This window comes from Dermochelys coriacea, chromosome 16, assembly GCF_009764565.3.
Source record: "Dermochelys coriacea isolate rDerCor1 chromosome 16, rDerCor1.pri.v4, whole genome shotgun sequence".
NCBI classification, from domain to species: domain Eukaryota; kingdom Metazoa; phylum Chordata; order Testudines; family Dermochelyidae; genus Dermochelys; species Dermochelys coriacea.
This window is the reverse complement of record NC_050083.1, coordinates 24,181,372-24,198,842: the sequence shown is the minus strand read 5'-3', so window position 1 is coordinate 24,198,842 and position 17,471 is coordinate 24,181,372. Positions and strand designations below refer to the sequence as shown.

Below are 17,471 nucleotides of genomic sequence, written 5' to 3'. Positions count from 1 at the left end.
TTCATTGTCTGAATATACATTCTTCATTTCTCAAAGCATGTGATTTATATTTGACACCTAGTTCATACCTCATTTTCTGACATCATACCCGGAGTAAGCTGCGGACCTGTTCCCAAAGAAATAACCAGTACTTCTTCTGGCTGAACTTCCTGTATAGAATCCTGGGAGGATCCTTCATGGTCTCCATGTTGGTCCATTGGAATATTTGATCTATTTCTGCTACGGGTAGCTAATGATACATGTTAAAATATAGAGTGTTATGAAGGTTTACAATATTTAAACTCTCAGATTATCTACAAATACACAAGTGTGATGTTAGCACATGCATATCAAAAAATGGGCAAAATGCAAAAAACAATTTACAACTTTCTGGAAAGGTGGAAATTGATATTGGGGATGTGTAAAATTGACACTGGGGCTGTGTAATTATTTAACTATTGCACTACTGTGAAAATATCAGAGTTGTAGCCTAGTGGCTTAAGAAGCATATAATGTACCATGCTTCTCCATTAAACCCAGATGGGCAGGACAGCTTTCCCTTTAGGTTATCTGCACACATTTTTCCTTTACAAGAGAGACTCCCCTCTGTTTCTGTACCATTGCAAAAACAGAGCACTACCAGAAAGGCACTTCAGTTCCCATGTTTAAAATACCTTTTAAGTAGTGGTGTTTTTTTCCCTACAAACTGCAGTCATTCCAACCTCACAACCTCATGACCTAAAGGCACCTTACATTGATAAGAGATCTCCGTTGCATTAAATAATAGGAAAATGCTCATCAAAAAGCAGGAGACCAAGACAAACAAACCAACAACTGGAAAAGCAATTTTTTGCATTTGTGCAATGAACCATTTATGGGTTCTGGCTGGGCCCTTGTTGAATTCAACGAGCATGGAAACTCAAAGACCCTATCGTTGCCAGCTAGAAGGGCATCAAGCTCCTTATGGCTAAGAGGTCTGTTCGGAAACAATGTAGAGGGTGGATATGGGGGCAGGAAGGAGAAAGATGAAGTGGGGAGAGACTTTTTTTTTTTTTTTTTTTACTTGAACATCTAAGAACCAGCATTTAAAATTCTAATCTCCAAGACCTCTGACCAGAATGATTTAATGCTACGCACTAGGCCGTGAAATAATGATTAGATTATAAATTCAGTTTTTTAGGGCATCATCTACTACTATATGTTTGTACAGTGCCTAAAGCCCAGATCCTTAATAAGAACTGTTAAAGCACTACTTTAATAAGAACATAAGAACAGCCATACTGGGTCAGACCAAAGGTCCATTTACCCCAGTATCCTGTCTTCCAACAGTGGCCAGTGCCAGGTGCCCCAGAGGGAATGAACAGAACAGGGAATTATCAAGTGATCCATCCCCTGTCATCCATTCCCAGCTTCTAGCAAACAGAGGTTAGGGACACCATACAAATAAATAAAAAGTATCCCTTCAGCATTCACCAGCAAACTCTCTGGACTGCACCCAGACATTGGAATGCATCCGATGAAGTGAGCTGTAGCTCACGAAAGCTTATGCTCAAATTTGTTAGTCTCTAAGGTGCCACAAATACTCCTTTCTTTTTACCCAGACATCAGTGATAGTTACTCAAAATATGTTAGCTGGTACCAATCCCTGAACGCCTGCAAGAACAGGCAGAGAATTCATAGGAGACACACACCTCTCATTGTAAGGGAAGGCACAGTGGCAGCAATTCAGACAGTGCTGTTTAAAGCAGCTACCTGAACTCTTACTTAAAAAGAAACCAACATATAAAACTTTCTAGCCAAATGTACAGCACTACAAAAGAATGAAGGCCCTTCATCCCATGACTTGCTGAGCACTTTCCAATAAAGTCAACAGAAACTAGAGGCACACAGCCCTTTGTGCGACTAGGTTCTAAAGCAGCATTATTGAAGGCTTTCAATGTTTTGTAGAGTAAACCTTTTATTAAGACATTTAAGACAGTTTTGTACTTTATTGAGCAAGTCCTTTTCAGCAAAAACTGATATAAAAGGGGATTCAAGTGTATACTAGATGGAACGTGTCAAACAAACACTTATAAGCAAAAGCTGGTAAGCCCTCATTCTTTTTACCTCTTGGGCACGCTAATTTATAATTTTTGTGATGGTATAAATAAAATGGAAAATGCCACTCTAAGCCTGGCCTTGGGTGGTTCTTCCCTATTCAGAGCAGGTGCTGGTAAGAGAAATAAGTCATTCAGAACAGTGGTATGCCACACCTTGCACTGGAGAGCCACCCAGCAAGAACTGCAGGAAGGCACACAAAAATCACAAACTTGAAGACCCAATGTTATATCATCAGGAACTGACAAACACATGGCAAAGCAACATCATAACCCCATCCTGATTATTTTGTGGTTCTCTGTAACTCCTTTTAATATAATCTTCTCTTCCTCTCCCCATTCTGGACACCTTAGAGAAGGAGTCAAAGACCTGAAGTTCCTTTTCTTATCTAGCATGGCATCAATTTCCTCGGTTGAAACATGGGAGCTGAGGCCAAATGCGCAAATTGAGAGTGAAATTTTTACCTTCAATTATCATGCATCAAAGGGAGAGGAGGCTTTTTAGGTTACTACATTTTTCTAGCTATTTAAGTAGGAATTGGCCTTTGTAATGGAATAAAAGAAGAAGCCTGGCACAAAGCAAATTAAAAACAAGCATGAGAAGCATGGTTTTATGAAGTAAATAAAAGTTTTGCATAGAGGAAGAAGGGAAAGAGTCCATTACCCACCAAATGGGGTTACTAGATTAATGTGAGCTGTGAGATTGGTGGTAGAAGTATCCCAGGCAGTAATGGCTGCCAACTGTTGTCCTGGTTTTCGACAGCATTAAACAGAAACAAAATCAAGCCTTTGAACAACAAAAATATTTTAAACTGTAAAATAAATACAAACAAGTTGTTACTTCATTAATGTAAACTTAGAATAGCAGTTGTGCACAGAGAGGTAAGGATAACTCAGGGAACCAAAATGAGGTTTTAGCAATTACTACCTTTAGTTTACTATTTTAAGTATAATATTTTTGCCCTATGCTACAGATAAATACCAAGCTCTTTTTCTACTGAATACCAATATTCCAATCATATAAGTAAACACTAGAACAGAGTACAATACTTTAGGATCTAGAGGAAAAAGTGTCACATTTTGATATGGGATATTTTTGAGCTGAAAAGGTACAAGATCCTGAAATTCTATACTTCAGAAGAGAATGTGCTACATTACATCAATAGCCAGATTTAAGACAGCATAATTACAAGGCAATCTCCCCTCTTACACTGCTTAGCATTTTTTTTTTAAGCATTATCTTCAATGGATCCCCCTTCCTCCCATTTTCCATGCTGATGTTGCCAAATGTCTGTACCCTGGCTTTCTTCCCCACTCCACTCTCATCGCTTGAGTAATCTTCTCCACTCATCACCTCCACGGTGATGATTTAAATCTACCTCCCCATGCCTAACCTCTCCCCAACTGATCAGATTCCCATCTTTTCCTGTCTCTACAGCGCTTTATTACAAACATCCTGCCACTTCTCTAAATACTGCAAAACCTGAACATCCTTCTTTCCTTCTACTCTCTCCTCATATCCAAACCCCCTCTGTATCAATGTTGACAACTGCACTATCCTCACCACCACTCAATCTCTGACTCTTTCCTTTCCTTCTCTCCTATCCAGTGGCCTGCACCATTTCACTACCATATGCTGATTAGACTATATTAAATCTACATTACATGTAAACTGGGAACCCTACAACTTCATTTACTATATGAATACACTAAAATTCAGTTGACTGTAAGAGGTGTAAGTAGGATTAAAGGAAAAATTACAATATGAATTGGAACTATTAGATTATTGAATATTCTTCCAAGGAAAGTGGTGGAAACATCGTTTGGGAAATTTCAAACTTGACTAGACAAGGCACTAGAAAAAAAATATGGTAAAAGTACAGTCCAGCTAGATTGGTTACACCAGAAAGACGATCCAACAGATATTTTCATTCCATAAAGTCTGATTCAATGACAGCTATGCTACACACAAACACACACACAGTGGAAGTGGTGTGAAGAAAACTTAAGCATATCCTGCAAGAGTACTGAAGAAATGCTGAAGAAGCATATACAGGGTGCAGGACAGCCTATGAACAAAAAGCCTTTGCTGTAAGAATTTCTCTCAATCTTCCTCACCTATAGGCAGTCGATTTTTTTTGTTGGCTGGGGTTGTTGCAGGGGAGAGTTGTGGAGTATTATAAGGAGTCATTTCAAGGCTGCTACTTTTCCCGGGTTTGTTCTGGGGTAAGTTTGCCAACAAGTTTTCCAGAGCCATCCGATCTTCCTTCAGTTGGTCACTTGACATTACATTTCGCATAAAACCAACCTACAAAATTAGAGTTTGTATAATTAAGAAAAGGAGCATGAAGCTACATATTAATCTACTACACCCACTTCTGTCTCTCTTGCAAGTGTGTGCAGGAAAATATTATTCCTATTCAAGAACCAGGATATTACCAGATTAGTAAGTTGGCTGTATGTCATATAAACCACAGTCCTACTCAATCCTTCTAGAAGGTTAACTGAGGACATCGGAGGGGTTTCCACAGCGCGCCCACTAATAACAACATCCAGGAATGCAGCAACACAGCTCTGCAAGGAGAAGACGTAGGTTTTTAGTGAATGTTTTCACATTTTAGAGCTACAGAAGAACATAAAGGTACAAGAGGTATGTCAGTTTTGCTGCTTCTTATATATATAGCAAATCAAACATATTTTAGCCAAAGAAAAGTAAGTACAAAATTATGCAAAAAATTTAGAGATCCCTTCACTCCATATCTGCGTTTGAAGGTGTTATTTAAATAGATTCTGAAGTCCTCATTATTTAAGTACAGTTTTAAAAATGTTGTTATGCAAAGGCACTTGACTTAAACTAACTCACAGTAATGAACTTGTACTTAAAGTGTTCCTTCCTCAGGAAACAGCTGAGCATAGCTTACAAGTGAAACAAAACTATAGGGCACAGGGATAGGCAAATAAGGAAACTGTCAATTTAAAAGTTACACCTGACTGAATGTTTACCTAGTTTCATTACAAGTAGCAAGAGAGATTGAAAGAAATGAGCAAAAAAGTTTTTGTTAGTTATGCTGTCAAATGCAGAAAGCAATCGTGTATAGTTAGTTTCATTGTTTCCTCCATAGAGTCAGTTTCCCTATTGTGTGTGCATCCTTCATAAAGTAATGTCTGGAGAGTAAACAATTTACTTTAAAAAAAAAAAAGGAGGGGGGATGAGGGGAGAGACAGGAAATGAGGCAAAAAACTGACAGGAAGATCCATGGGCAGGTGTGCAATTTTTTTTTTTTTAATTGACTACATGGTGTCCCCTTAAATGAAAGTCGTTTACACTAGATTCAGCAGAGAAAATTATAAAACAAAAAAATCACATAGTATCTGTTTTAGAAAGTGCCATATATTGACATTTTGTTAATGTTTTCATTTAAGCAGGGGAGGGATAGCTCAGTGGTTTGAGCATTAGCTTGCTAAACCCAGGGTTGTGAGTTCAATCCCTGAGGGGGCCATTTGGGGCAAAAATTGGGGATTGGTCCTGCTTTGAGCAGGGGGTTGGACTAGATGATCTCCTGAGGTCCCTTCCAACCCTGATATTCTATGATTCTAAGTACTGTGTGTCTAGTAGTCAGAAAGCACGACTCCAAGTTCTATTCCCAGCTCTGACCCCGACTATATGCAACCATGCAGATGTCACTTAACCTGTACCTCCATTTACCTATCCATAAATTATATGTACTGCTCACTTACCTCATAAGAGGGTTGTGAAGCTTATTTGTTTGTGAAGTGCTTTGAGATTCTCAAACGAAAGGGGCTACAGAAAGGCAAAGTGTCAAATACGTACATAAGTACTGTTTTGTGACTCTTACTTTGTCGAATTTGCCAAGGTTGCTCTTCATGTGTGGATCTCCCTCTTCAGAGCCCGTCATTGCCAACTGCTGCAAAAGTCTCCCGACCTAAAATGGAAAAAGAACACTTCGGACAAATATTTCAGAAACCATTACAGAACAACGAGATACATCGTAATACAGGAATCAAATGAGAAAGCGCTTCCATTTTAAACGACTATTTTAATTTACATATAAACTTTCCCAACATTACTTTTGGGGCTAAAATTTCTCAGACTTGTTCTTGGGCTCTAAGTAAAATGTTCTATGTGGAAATATACTCAGTCCTATCATGAGTGCAGGGGACTAGACTAGATGACCTCTTGAGGTCCCTTCCAGTCCTATGATTCTATGAAAGTTTCACTAAAAGCTATTTGAGTTATCTAAGCAGGAAGAGTATTTTCTCCTATTACGAAAACTGTACTTTTTTCCTCTCCCAACTCAAAGGCTGCTTTGTTTTAATTCCATCTTTTTCAATGAACAATGTATATAATCGTACCTTATTTGAAATTATTTCATTATTTGTAAAAGAAATCCTAGCCATTTGTTTGAATATTGCATGTGGAGCAGTTATTTTCCGTATGTTTTTAAGACTATGCTGGATTATTAGGCTCTGATTCTTCACAGCAAATATGGAAGGGATGAGGGTTGAACCTAGAAGTCTTAGACCTGAAAATTTTTAAAGGCCATGTAAATTTTTCTAGACACACATGGAAAAAACACAAAACCTCTGACTCAGTTTGTACACGGCTTAACATCTTTTTCCTGAAAAATAACCCTCCTTAACTTTTTCACCTGTCACCAAGAGGTTTATAAAATTGTGAGTCCTATAAGAATATACAAAAAACAATACAGCAGGTGTATAAGTGATCCCTTGTTTTACAGCAGCATCTAAAGAACCCATTCAGGACTAAGGTCCCCTTCTGCTATGCGCACTCTTTCTGCTCTATGAAACTTACTGAAATGAATTTCAGTCAGTCAGTATACCAGTTACACTTGGCATCAATGTATATCTTGTTTTGCCCCAGGTACATGGAACATGCAGTAGTTTTTTAGTCAAATGGGTGCTGTTTAATACCACTAATGAATATTAAGTTCCCAAAACATTTGTACAAAGACAAATTCTGTCACCTGAAGGCATATTCTAAAGCATTAATACAGCGAGTAGTTTCCCAATAAGCAACATGGTGTACATCCATCCAGAGGACAAAAGAGACAGACATTTAGCAGAAGTGCTAAATGACTTTGTTTCAGTTTTCACCAAAAAGTTTAATAGCAATTGGACATCTAACTTAGTGAATGTCAGTGAAGAATAGGTAGGATCATAGGCTAAAATAGGGAAAGAACAAGTTAAATATGACTTAGACAAGTTAGCTGTCTTCAAGTCACCAGGGCCTAATGAAATACAACTTCGAATACTCAAAGAGCTGACTGAGGCGATATCTGAGCCATTAGCGATTATCTTCGAAAAGTCATGGAAGATGGGAGAGATTCCAGAGGATTGGAAAAAGGCAAATATAGTGCCAATCTAAAAAAGGGGAAAAAAGACAACCGGGGAATTACGGACTCGTGAGCTTGACTTTAGTACCCGGAAACAAATTAAGCAAATAATCAAGCAATCAATTTGCAGGCACCTAGAAGGTCATAAGTAACAATCAGCATGAATTTGTCAAGACCAAACCATGTCAAACCAACCTAATAGCTTTCTTTGACAGGGTAGCAAACCTTGTGGATGGGGAGGAAAAGACGATAGGAAAGAATTTGGTAAAGTACAGACAGGAGCTAGTAAGGAACAGTCAAATGTAGAAGAGCCCCATTTAAACACAAAATGTACAAATGATTATATACAACTGCTAGACAGCTAAATACTAAGATGGGTGAACTAGAGTGCCAGGTATTAAATGGTTTCAGAGTAGCAGCCGTGTTAGTCTGTATTCGCAAAAAAGAAAAGGAGTACTTGTGGCACCTTAGAGACTAACAAATTTATTTGAGCATAAGCTTTAGTGAGCTACAGCTCACTTCATCGGATGCATTAAATGAGGATATTGACAGAATAGGCATTGCAAAAACTTAGTGGAAGGAAGAGAACTGATGGGACATGGTAATATCCAGATTCAATATATACAGGAATGACAGTAGGTCATACCGATGAGGCACTGTATGTGAAAGAAAGTACAGAGTCAAAGTAAAAATCTTAAATTAATAACACTGCCCCACAGAATCTCTCTGGATAGAAATTCTATGATTGAACAATAAGAGTATAGTTGTAGGAATATACTACCCAACCACCAGATCAGGATGGTGATGGTGATTGTGAAATGCTCAGGGAAAGGCTACAAAGGGGCTATAAAGGTAGAAGACACGATAATAATAGGGGATTTCAATTATTCTCATATTGATGTAGTACATATCACCCCAGGAAGGGATGGAGAGAAAAATTTCTAGATACCATAAATGACTGCTTCTTAGAATAGCTTGTCCTGGCACCTACAAGGGGAGAGGCAAGTCTTAATCTAGTCATAACTGGAGAATAGAATCTGGCCAGCAGTTAAATATAGCTGAACTGCTCAATAATAGACACCATAATGTAATTAAATTTAACATCCGTGTAGAGGGAAAAATGGCAAAGAAACCCACCACAGTCGCATTTAACTTCAAAAAGGGGAACTGTACAATAATGAGGAAGTTAGTTAAACAGAAATTAAAAGGAACAGTCACAAGGGTGAAATGCCGGCAAACTACAGGGAGACTATTATAATAGGATTAATTATAATCAAACAAAATGCATACCCCAAATTTTAAAAACAAAAAAAATATGCCACCATAGCTGAACGGCGAAGTAAAAGAAGAAATAAGAGGCAAAAAAGGTATCCTTTAAAAATTGGAAGTCAAATCCTAGTGAAGAAAACAGAAAGCAGCATAGACTCTGGCAAGTCAATTATAAAGCAGGCCACGAAAGAATATGAAGAGCAACTAACTCAAGAGACAAAAACTGACAACAAAAAAAGTTAAGTACATCAGAAGCGGGAAGCCTGACAAAACTGTCAGTAGGGCACTGTATAATTGAAGTGCTAAAAGAGCACTCCAGGAAGACAAGGCTGTTGCAGCAAAGCTAATGAATTATTTGCATTGTCTTCACTGCAGAGGATATGAGGGAGACCCTCACACAAGCCATTCTTTTCAGGTATCAAATCTGAGAACTGTCCCAGATTCAGGTGTCAATAGAGGAGGCTGGAACAAACAGATGAATACCATCTGGTCCTGGTGACTTATTACTATTAATTTTATCAGTGTTCTGAAGGCAGTCCAATATAAAATTGCAGAACTATTAACTTTTGTACATAACCCATTACTTAAAATCAGCCCCTGTACCAGATGACTGGAGGGTAGCTAACGTAACATCAATTTTTAAAAAAGCTCCAGAGGCAATCCTGGCAATTACAAGCCAATAAGCCTAACTTCAGTACCAGGCAAACTGCTTGAAACTATAGTAAAGAACAGAATTATCAGACACATGGATGAACACAATATGCTTTTGTAAAGGGAAACCATGCCTCACCTATCTATTAGAATTCCTTGAGGGGGGTCAACAAGCATGTGCACAAGGGTGATCCAGTTGATAAGCATACTTGGATTTTGAGAAAGCCTTTGATAATATCCCTCACCAAAAGCTCTGAAGCAGACTAAGCAGTTATGGGATAAGAGGGAATGGTTCTCTCATGGATCAGTAAGTCATTAAAAGATAAGAAACAAAGGATATGAAAAAACAGTCAGTTTTCACAATAGTGCGAAGTAAATAGTGGGGTCCCCCAGGGATCTGTACTGGGACTTATGCTGTGGAAAAGGGGTTGAATTGTGGGGTTGCAAAATTTGCAGATGATATACAATTACTCAAGATAGTTAAGTCCAAAGCCGATTGTGAAGCGTTACAAAAGGGATCTCACAAAACTGGGTGCCTGGGCAACAAAACAGCAGATGAAACTCTATGTTGCTAAGTGAAAAGTAATGCACAAAGGAAAAAATAATCCCAACTATACATTAAAATGATGGGGTCTAAATTGGCTGTTACCACTCAAGAAAGAGATCTTGGAGTCATCATGGATAGTTCTCTGAAAACATCCACTCAGCACACAGTGCCAGTAAAAAAACCAAAAAAAAACAAAAACACACCCACACAACTAACAATGTTAGGAAATAGAAAACAGAAAATCCATGGTATGCCCAAACCTTGAATACCAGGTGCAGTTCTAGTTGCCCCATCTCAAAAAAGATACTAGAATTGTGAAAAGTACTGAGCAGGGCAACCAAAATGACTGGGGTATCCAACATCTTCCATATACAAGGAGAGATTGTTCCGTTTAGAAAAGAAAACCAACGGGGACTATGATAGAGGTCAATAAAATTATGAAAGGAAATTAACAGGCAGCAGGTTTAAACAAACAAAACTTCTTCACACAACACACAGTCAATGTATGGAACTCATTGCCATGGGATGCGCTGAAGGTAAAAGTACAGTAACTCCCCGCTTAATGTTGTAGCTATGTTCCTGAAAAATGCTACTTTAAGCAAAACAATGTTAAGCAAATCCAATTTCCCTATTAAGAATTAATGTAAATGGGGGGGTTAGGTTGGAGGGAAATTTTGCTTGGTTGAGGTGGTGGAGGAGTCAGAGGGTAGAAAAGGGTGGGACATTTCCCAGTGAATGCCTTACTGCTAAATGATGAACTAGCACTCTGCTGAGCCCATAAGAGTCAACACATTGTTGTTACTGTAGCCTCACACTGTACAAGGCAGCATAAAAGGAGGGGGGAGAAACAGCATAGCAGAGACAGAGAGATGCACCATGTGCGTGTGCACGCGTGAGACAGAGAGAGACACACTGTGCACATTGCCCCTTTAAGTATGCTGACCCCACTCTAAGTACATTGCCTTTTTAAGTAGATCAGCAAGTTGAGACAGCAGCTGCTGCCAGCAAGCTCCCTCCATCCTGTGCCCTGTCATGTCCTCCCTGCTCTGTGGAGATGGGGGGCAGAAGCAGGGGGAGGGGGACACCTTGACATTAGCTCCTCCCCCCGCACAGCAAGCAGGAGAAGCTCCAGGCAGAGGGCAGGAGCAGCACAAGGCAGTGGGGGGAGGGACAACTGAACTGCCCAGCAATTGATAGTCTGCTGGGCAGCTTAAAAAAGAAAGAATCAGATAAATTCCTGGAGGATAGATCCATCAATGGCTATTAGCCAAGATGGTCAGGGACACAACAATATGCTCCTGGTGTCCCTAAACCTCCAACTGCTAGAAGCTGGGACTGGATGGCAGGATGCATAATTCAGAATTGCCCTGTTCCTTCCCTCTGAAGCTTCTGTCATTGGACACTGTTGGAGGACAAAAAACTGGGCTAGATGGACCATTGGTCTGACCCAGTACGGCCATTCTTATCTGGTCTCATTTGTTTAGAGTAACCAAAAAAAAAAAAAAGTCATACCTGCATCAGATTAAATCTTGCCACCTCATTTATTGGGGCATCGGAAATTATTCCGTACTGTTCTGGGTTGACAACTGCAGGACAAATGAAACATGCAAGCAGGAGGTCCGTGCACATTGCTCGCACCTCCCCAACCTCCAGCCGGTCTACGCAGGAGAGTGTTTTGTACATTTGTGATAAAATCCATCGCAAGCTATGCGGAAAGCAGTATGTGTTCTGCTTGAGATAACCAATGAATTTGTTCACCAAAGCCACTAACTTAGCCTCATTGGAATCCACCATTTCTTGGACTTTTTGTTTGAATCTTTCTGTGCCTTTCTCCCCAAAGAGTTTTTCCTGTTGTGCGGGAGAGAACCTCTCGATCAATTTGTTTGCATCTGTTTCTAGGTGGTCTTCATCTTCCACCAGCAGCTGCATGATTGGCTCATGCAATGTTGCAGTAAGGAAGAGTTTTGCAGAAAAGAGTCCCTCAGAAAAAAGTTTGAATAAAATGCTGAATGCACAGGTACCTCTCCTCAAAAGCCGTCTGGGATTGTCGCTTTCCTTCAGTTCAAATTCTATCAAGTAACGCAAAACTTGAAGGAGGTAGCTCTCATCTTCCTGCATGATGCAATTGCCATAGATGGAAGTAAAGACCGTGTGAATGACACTGTGTGTGTTGTCCTGGTTGAGTTTCTCTCCAGCAACCAGAGAGGAAGCAATAAGCCTAGGGTTCTCTCTCAATCTGTTGAGGAATTCTCCATAAGCAGTCTCTTGAAATCCCAACTGCTTGTACCCATCAACAAACTGTGTGTCCTCCAAGACTTTGGCATGCTGGCAGCATTCAGCAGGAGAAGCTTCAGCACTTCAGAGAAAAAACAGTTAAATAATTTAATTATTTGTAACAGGGCTATCAAACAATTAAAAAATTAATTGCGATTAATCACAAGATAAAAAATAGTCCCCATTAATCATGTTTAACAGTGTGACTAAAACTAATAACAGAAAACCATTTATTTAAATATTTTTGGATGTTTTCTACATTTTCAAATATACTGATTTAAATTACAATACAGAATACCAAGTGTACAGTGCTCACTTTGTATTATTTTTTATTACAAATATTTGCATGTGTGCGCGCGTGTTGGGGGAATGCTGTCTCTTTAAGCAGAGCACTCAGATGCTTGAATGCTTTTTTCAGCCAGCAGCAGCTGCTGTTGGCAGCACTCACGCCTGAGGCAGCAGCAGACAGGCACCCCGATCCCCCACCTCAGCAATGACTGGGTACCCAGGCAGGAGCAAGGGGACACCCCGACATCAGTCCCTCACCTCCACTTTGCGCAGAAGACAGGAGGCAGGCTCCCGGTCCAGAGCAGGTTGGCCAGGGGCAGCAGTGAAGCATAGGTATCCCTGCCCCAGAGGCATGTAGAAGCTTCCCCACTTCTCCCTACAGCACCAAGCCCTGGGTGGTGGCCTCCCTCGCACACCCCGTAAGGCCAGGCTCTTCTCTCCTGCCCCCACACCCCAGAAGGTGTTTAAACCAGCTCTCCCAAATTGCTTCTTCCTGTCCACCTCCTGCTCACTGGGGCAAGCAGTGCCTCCCTCCCAGCTGCATCCCATCTCCAGAGGTGTAAGATTAATGTTCATTTAAAAAAATAACACGTTAATTTGTTTTGAATTAATTGCATGTGGTAACTGCGATTAATCGACAGCCCTAATTTTTAATAGACAAATAATTAAATCTAAAAGAAACAGCATTCTGAATCCATTAGCAGGAGCTCTAGACCAGTGTTTTTCAAACTTTTTTTTCTGGGGACCCACTTGAGGAAAATTGTTGATGCCCGCGACCGAAGGGGCTGGGAATTAGGGATGGGGGAGGAGGCTCTTGGCTGGGGGTGTAGGCTCTGGGGTAGGGCCAGGGATGAGGGATTTGGAGTGCAGGAAAGGGTTCCAGGTTTGGGGGGGCCTCAGGGCAGGGGATTGGGGTGCAGGGTTGGGGCATGGAGTGCAGAGGCAGGCTTCCCACCTATCCTGGCGCCACGAACCACGCTGAGCCTGAAGCAGCCAGCATTGGCCTGGAACTGGCCAATAGGAGTGTGGAGCCGGTGCTCGGGGTGGGGGCAGCGCACGGAGCCCTGTGGCTCCCCCTCCTAGAAGCCAGACTCGCTGCTGGCCGCTTCCAGGGTGTGGCACAGTGTCAGAACAGGTAGGCACTAGTCTGCCTTAGCTGGGCAGCACCACCGACTGGACTTTTAATGTCCTGGTCAGAGGTGCTGACCAGAGCGACCCAGTGCCTGACATTCCATGACCCAGTATTGGTTTGCTCCCGAACTTTGAAAAATGCTGCTCTAGACAACAGAGTAAAAAATACACTGAAAGAATTCTTCCTTTAAAAAAAGGTAGCAGTTAATATCTACAATCTTTATTGTAAGTTTCACAGAAAAAAATTTTTTTTTGAATATTCGTCAATGTATGAGCTTCATTACAACAACAAATTCAAGTGTTTAATAATAAAAACCTAATTTCTTGCTATGAACTACAAATCAGAAGAGATGCAACATACGTACGCACACACACAAAAGAAGCCCCCTTCCCCCCCCCAAAAAAGAGTAGAGAGTAAACTATTTCAGAGCAAATCTGAGACAACTCAGACTTCCTGTTTTAGAATAATTTTTAGAATGGCTTTATAGCCATTAAAATTTTGTAATGAGAATCACTTGTTGTGCTCAATATACAGTATGAAAAGAATCATGGAATTCTTTTAATTCACAAGAGTTTAGGAGTTCAATTTTCCCCAAAGCATTTATCACCTTGTTATGATAAGTCTGTCCAAGTTAATCCTTTGCTGCTTGGAAATCCAGGCTGTGTGGTACAGTTTCTCAGCTGTCTTCAATACATCTGCATTTAATCTCTGAATAAGTTGCTTTTCTGAGTTTACATAGAGTCGTTCCTGCTTGAGGTGATGAGCCAGAGTGTGAATATCCAGCTTCACCATCTTTGAGGGTGAGAGGACTACACAGTACTCACTGCAAAAGGGAAAATACATGAAGAATTTCACATTATACATAGCTTCTATTTTTTAAAACTCCAACAGGCAAAAAGAATTTGGATACTGAAAAGTTATCAAAAAATTCCTGATAAAATTTAAGAATCAAGTAATAATTGTAAATTTATGACTTACTGTAACTACAGTACCTACCTATCTTTGATCCCTATTTTCCTCATTGATCCCTACTTTCCTCATGGACCATATTTTCTAAATCGACAACCAACCTAATTCTCAATTACTGAGGGAGAATTTCCACTCAATATATTTTGCTTTCCACTACCAAATCTCTGTACAACTTTTCATGAGTGATGTACCCGAGTATTTGGATTCTAATATCTAAACCGTATTGTTAAATCGATCCACTTAAATTTGGGTTATTGCCGATTATGTACTCTATGTATCATGACAGGTTTCAGAGTAGTAGCCATGTTAGTTTGTATTCGCAAAAAGAAAAGGAATACTTGTGGCACCTTAGAGACTAACAAATTTATTGGAGCATAAGCTTTCGTGAGCTACAGCTCACTTCACTGGATGCATCCGATGAAGTGAGCTGTAGCTCACGAAAGCTTATACTCCAATAAATTTGTTAGTCTCTAAGGTGCCACAAGTACTCCTTTTCTTTTTTACAGAATACATTGCTACTCAATAGCAGAACTCGTTCAACAATGTCTCCTTGAACATCCCAACTCACAGGAATGTACTTGCAGGCCATGATCCAGAAATTCTCTAAATGACAAAACAAACTGAAGAAACCTCAAGTTGGAAAGGAAATCTGCACAGTCCTTTACAGTACAACAGCAGCTAAGTTGTACTTTGTAAATACCTTATTTGCTTCTTAATGGCTAAATAAACCAAAAAAGTATCATAGTATTTAAAACCTTTCATTACATTAGAAATTTAATGAAGGCTACTAAGAAGTGTTTGCCAAATATGTAACTATATGATGATATAATCAGATATTGCAATATTAATCAGATGCAACTTGTCTAGTTTAGGATTTAAAAGGTGTGATCTTTGCACCTGTTAGCTAACATGCTAACTACCCAATTTAAAAGACTAGATAGATAAGGCATACTGCTGTTGATATATTATAAAACGGTCAAGTTATTCAAAAGAAATTTCCTTTTTTCCCTCCATTTATTGAAATTAAGACGTTGAGGAATCATTTGTGAAAACCATGTTAACAAAGACAATATAATTTGTTTCAGAGTAGCAGCCGTGTTAGTCTGTATTCGCAAAAAGAAAAGGAGTACTTGTGGCATCTTAGAGACTAACAAATTTATTTGAGCATAAGCTTTCGTGAGCTACAGCTCACTTCATCGGATGCATTAGATGGAAAAAACAGAGGGTAGAACATGTTCTCTGTGTGTGTATATAAATCTCCCCTCTGTTTTTTCCACCAAATGCATCCGATGAAGTGAGCTGTAGCTCACGAAAGCTTATGCTCTAATAAATTTGTTAGTCTCTAAGGTGCCACAAGTACTCCTTTTCTTTTTGCGAATATAATTTGTGTAAGCACAATTACAGAGAAGAAAATTGAGCAGCCATTAACCTCACCTGATTTCATACAAAGAAAATTACCTTAGCTGACCACTCACATCCTCACCAACAGACGTAGCCCTTCTTGAGTGTTAATTTGGTAGGAAGAATTATAACCAGCTCCACCACCCTGTATATGTTAGAGCACCCAAATACTATGGTGATGGGTACTTAAATACAATAATAAATGGAATGCTTGTCTGTTCCCTATCAGCTCTAGCACCTTCAGTGAAGCCGGATCTCACAATGCTACTTGCTCCCACACTCAGGGAACTAGAGTATGATTTATGATTTGCAGGCATATCACTCTTCTTTTTGTACTCTTTTAAAGATCTTCTCGGCCATACCAGCACTAAATCACAGGATCCTTTCCAAATAATATTTATTAGCTTCCTTAACTGGGCACAGAATTTTTAAAGAAACCCTGATGGTTCAAGAGCATGGGTCACCAACAACAACTTACCCAAGCTCCCTCACCTATGGTTCGACTTGACAAGCAAAACCCTATAATCCAACTGAATATAAACCATAAATAGCTGTCATATAATCTTTTTATATAGAAATGTTTAAACATTTAATGTCTGAACACCTCAATTTACAAAGCATTTTTTAAGCTTGCAAAAGGAGACTCAGAGTATCCTTAACAAAAATCAATCCAAAGGTTGTAGTTCATGCTGAGATCCTCGCTCTACTTGAAAGTGATATTAAACCAAAAGAACAACAAGGAGTCTGGAGGCACCTTAAAGACTAAGATTTATTTGGGCATCAGTTTTCATGGGTAAAAAACCCCACTTCAGTTGCATCTGAAGAAGTGGGTTTTTTTACCCACGAAAGTTTATAAATCTGTTAGTCTTTAAGGTGCCACTGGACTCCTCATTGTTTTTGTGCATACAGACTAACACGGCTACCCCTCTGATACATTAAACCAAAAGGACTCCAAGAAGAATACAAAGTACCTTTACAAAAAGTTTTAAAGGTGACTGCCTCATTAAATGAATGGAGAAGTGCTATTAATGTGACAGAACTGTGCCAGCAGCATAAGGTTTCTAACAAAATGATTTCATGCAACAAAATTATTCTTACAATAAAAATCAAGAAACAGATTATAAATATCTATGTTAAAGCAACTTTCAGGTGACCAGAAAAAAAGATGTATATAGTGACATACGTCATTGTATTCCTCTGTTTTCACAAGGAATCCAAGCACATGGATGTAAAACAAGCTAGCTATAACATACAAATTTTGATATAAAGAAGCACATCAGGATGAGTTAAGGAGCTGCCTAGGTACTTTTATGGCCCTCATCTCTACAGTACCCAGGCACCATGGCGTAGAATTATTAATTCATTGTCTCTCATCCAGAAGGAGTTAAAATGCACTGTGTACGTTTTGAGGGGAGACAAGTTCCTAGTTTTGCAAAGTTCCCCTATTATAATGACATTTTATAATTAACCTGCATCTCATGAGTTTCAGA

General features: G+C 39.6%; 1 protein-coding gene across 4 annotated transcripts in view; it reads right to left on the bottom strand.

Annotated features, from left to right (window-relative positions):
• GAPVD1 (GTPase activating protein and VPS9 domains 1) overlaps positions 1–17,471 on the bottom strand; it is a 64,906-nt gene that overhangs the window by 27,503 nt on the left and 19,932 nt on the right. For 3 of the 4 annotated variants that reach the window (XM_038374325.1, XM_043498682.1, XM_043498681.1), the window contains exons 2-7: positions 14,219–14,434; positions 11,430–12,273; positions 5,933–6,019; positions 4,515–4,649; positions 4,194–4,383; positions 69–229 (exon numbers count right to left, since the gene is read on the bottom strand). In XM_038374325.1, the coding sequence (XP_038230253.1) occupies positions 69–229; positions 4,194–4,383; positions 4,515–4,649; positions 5,933–6,019; positions 11,430–12,273; positions 14,219–14,434 (1,633 nt within the window). Of the gene's footprint in view, positions 1–68; positions 230–2,743; positions 4,384–4,514; positions 4,650–5,932; positions 6,020–11,429; positions 12,274–14,218; positions 14,435–17,471 lie in introns of those variants that run through there. The other variant, XR_006276003.1, reaches the window with a different exon arrangement.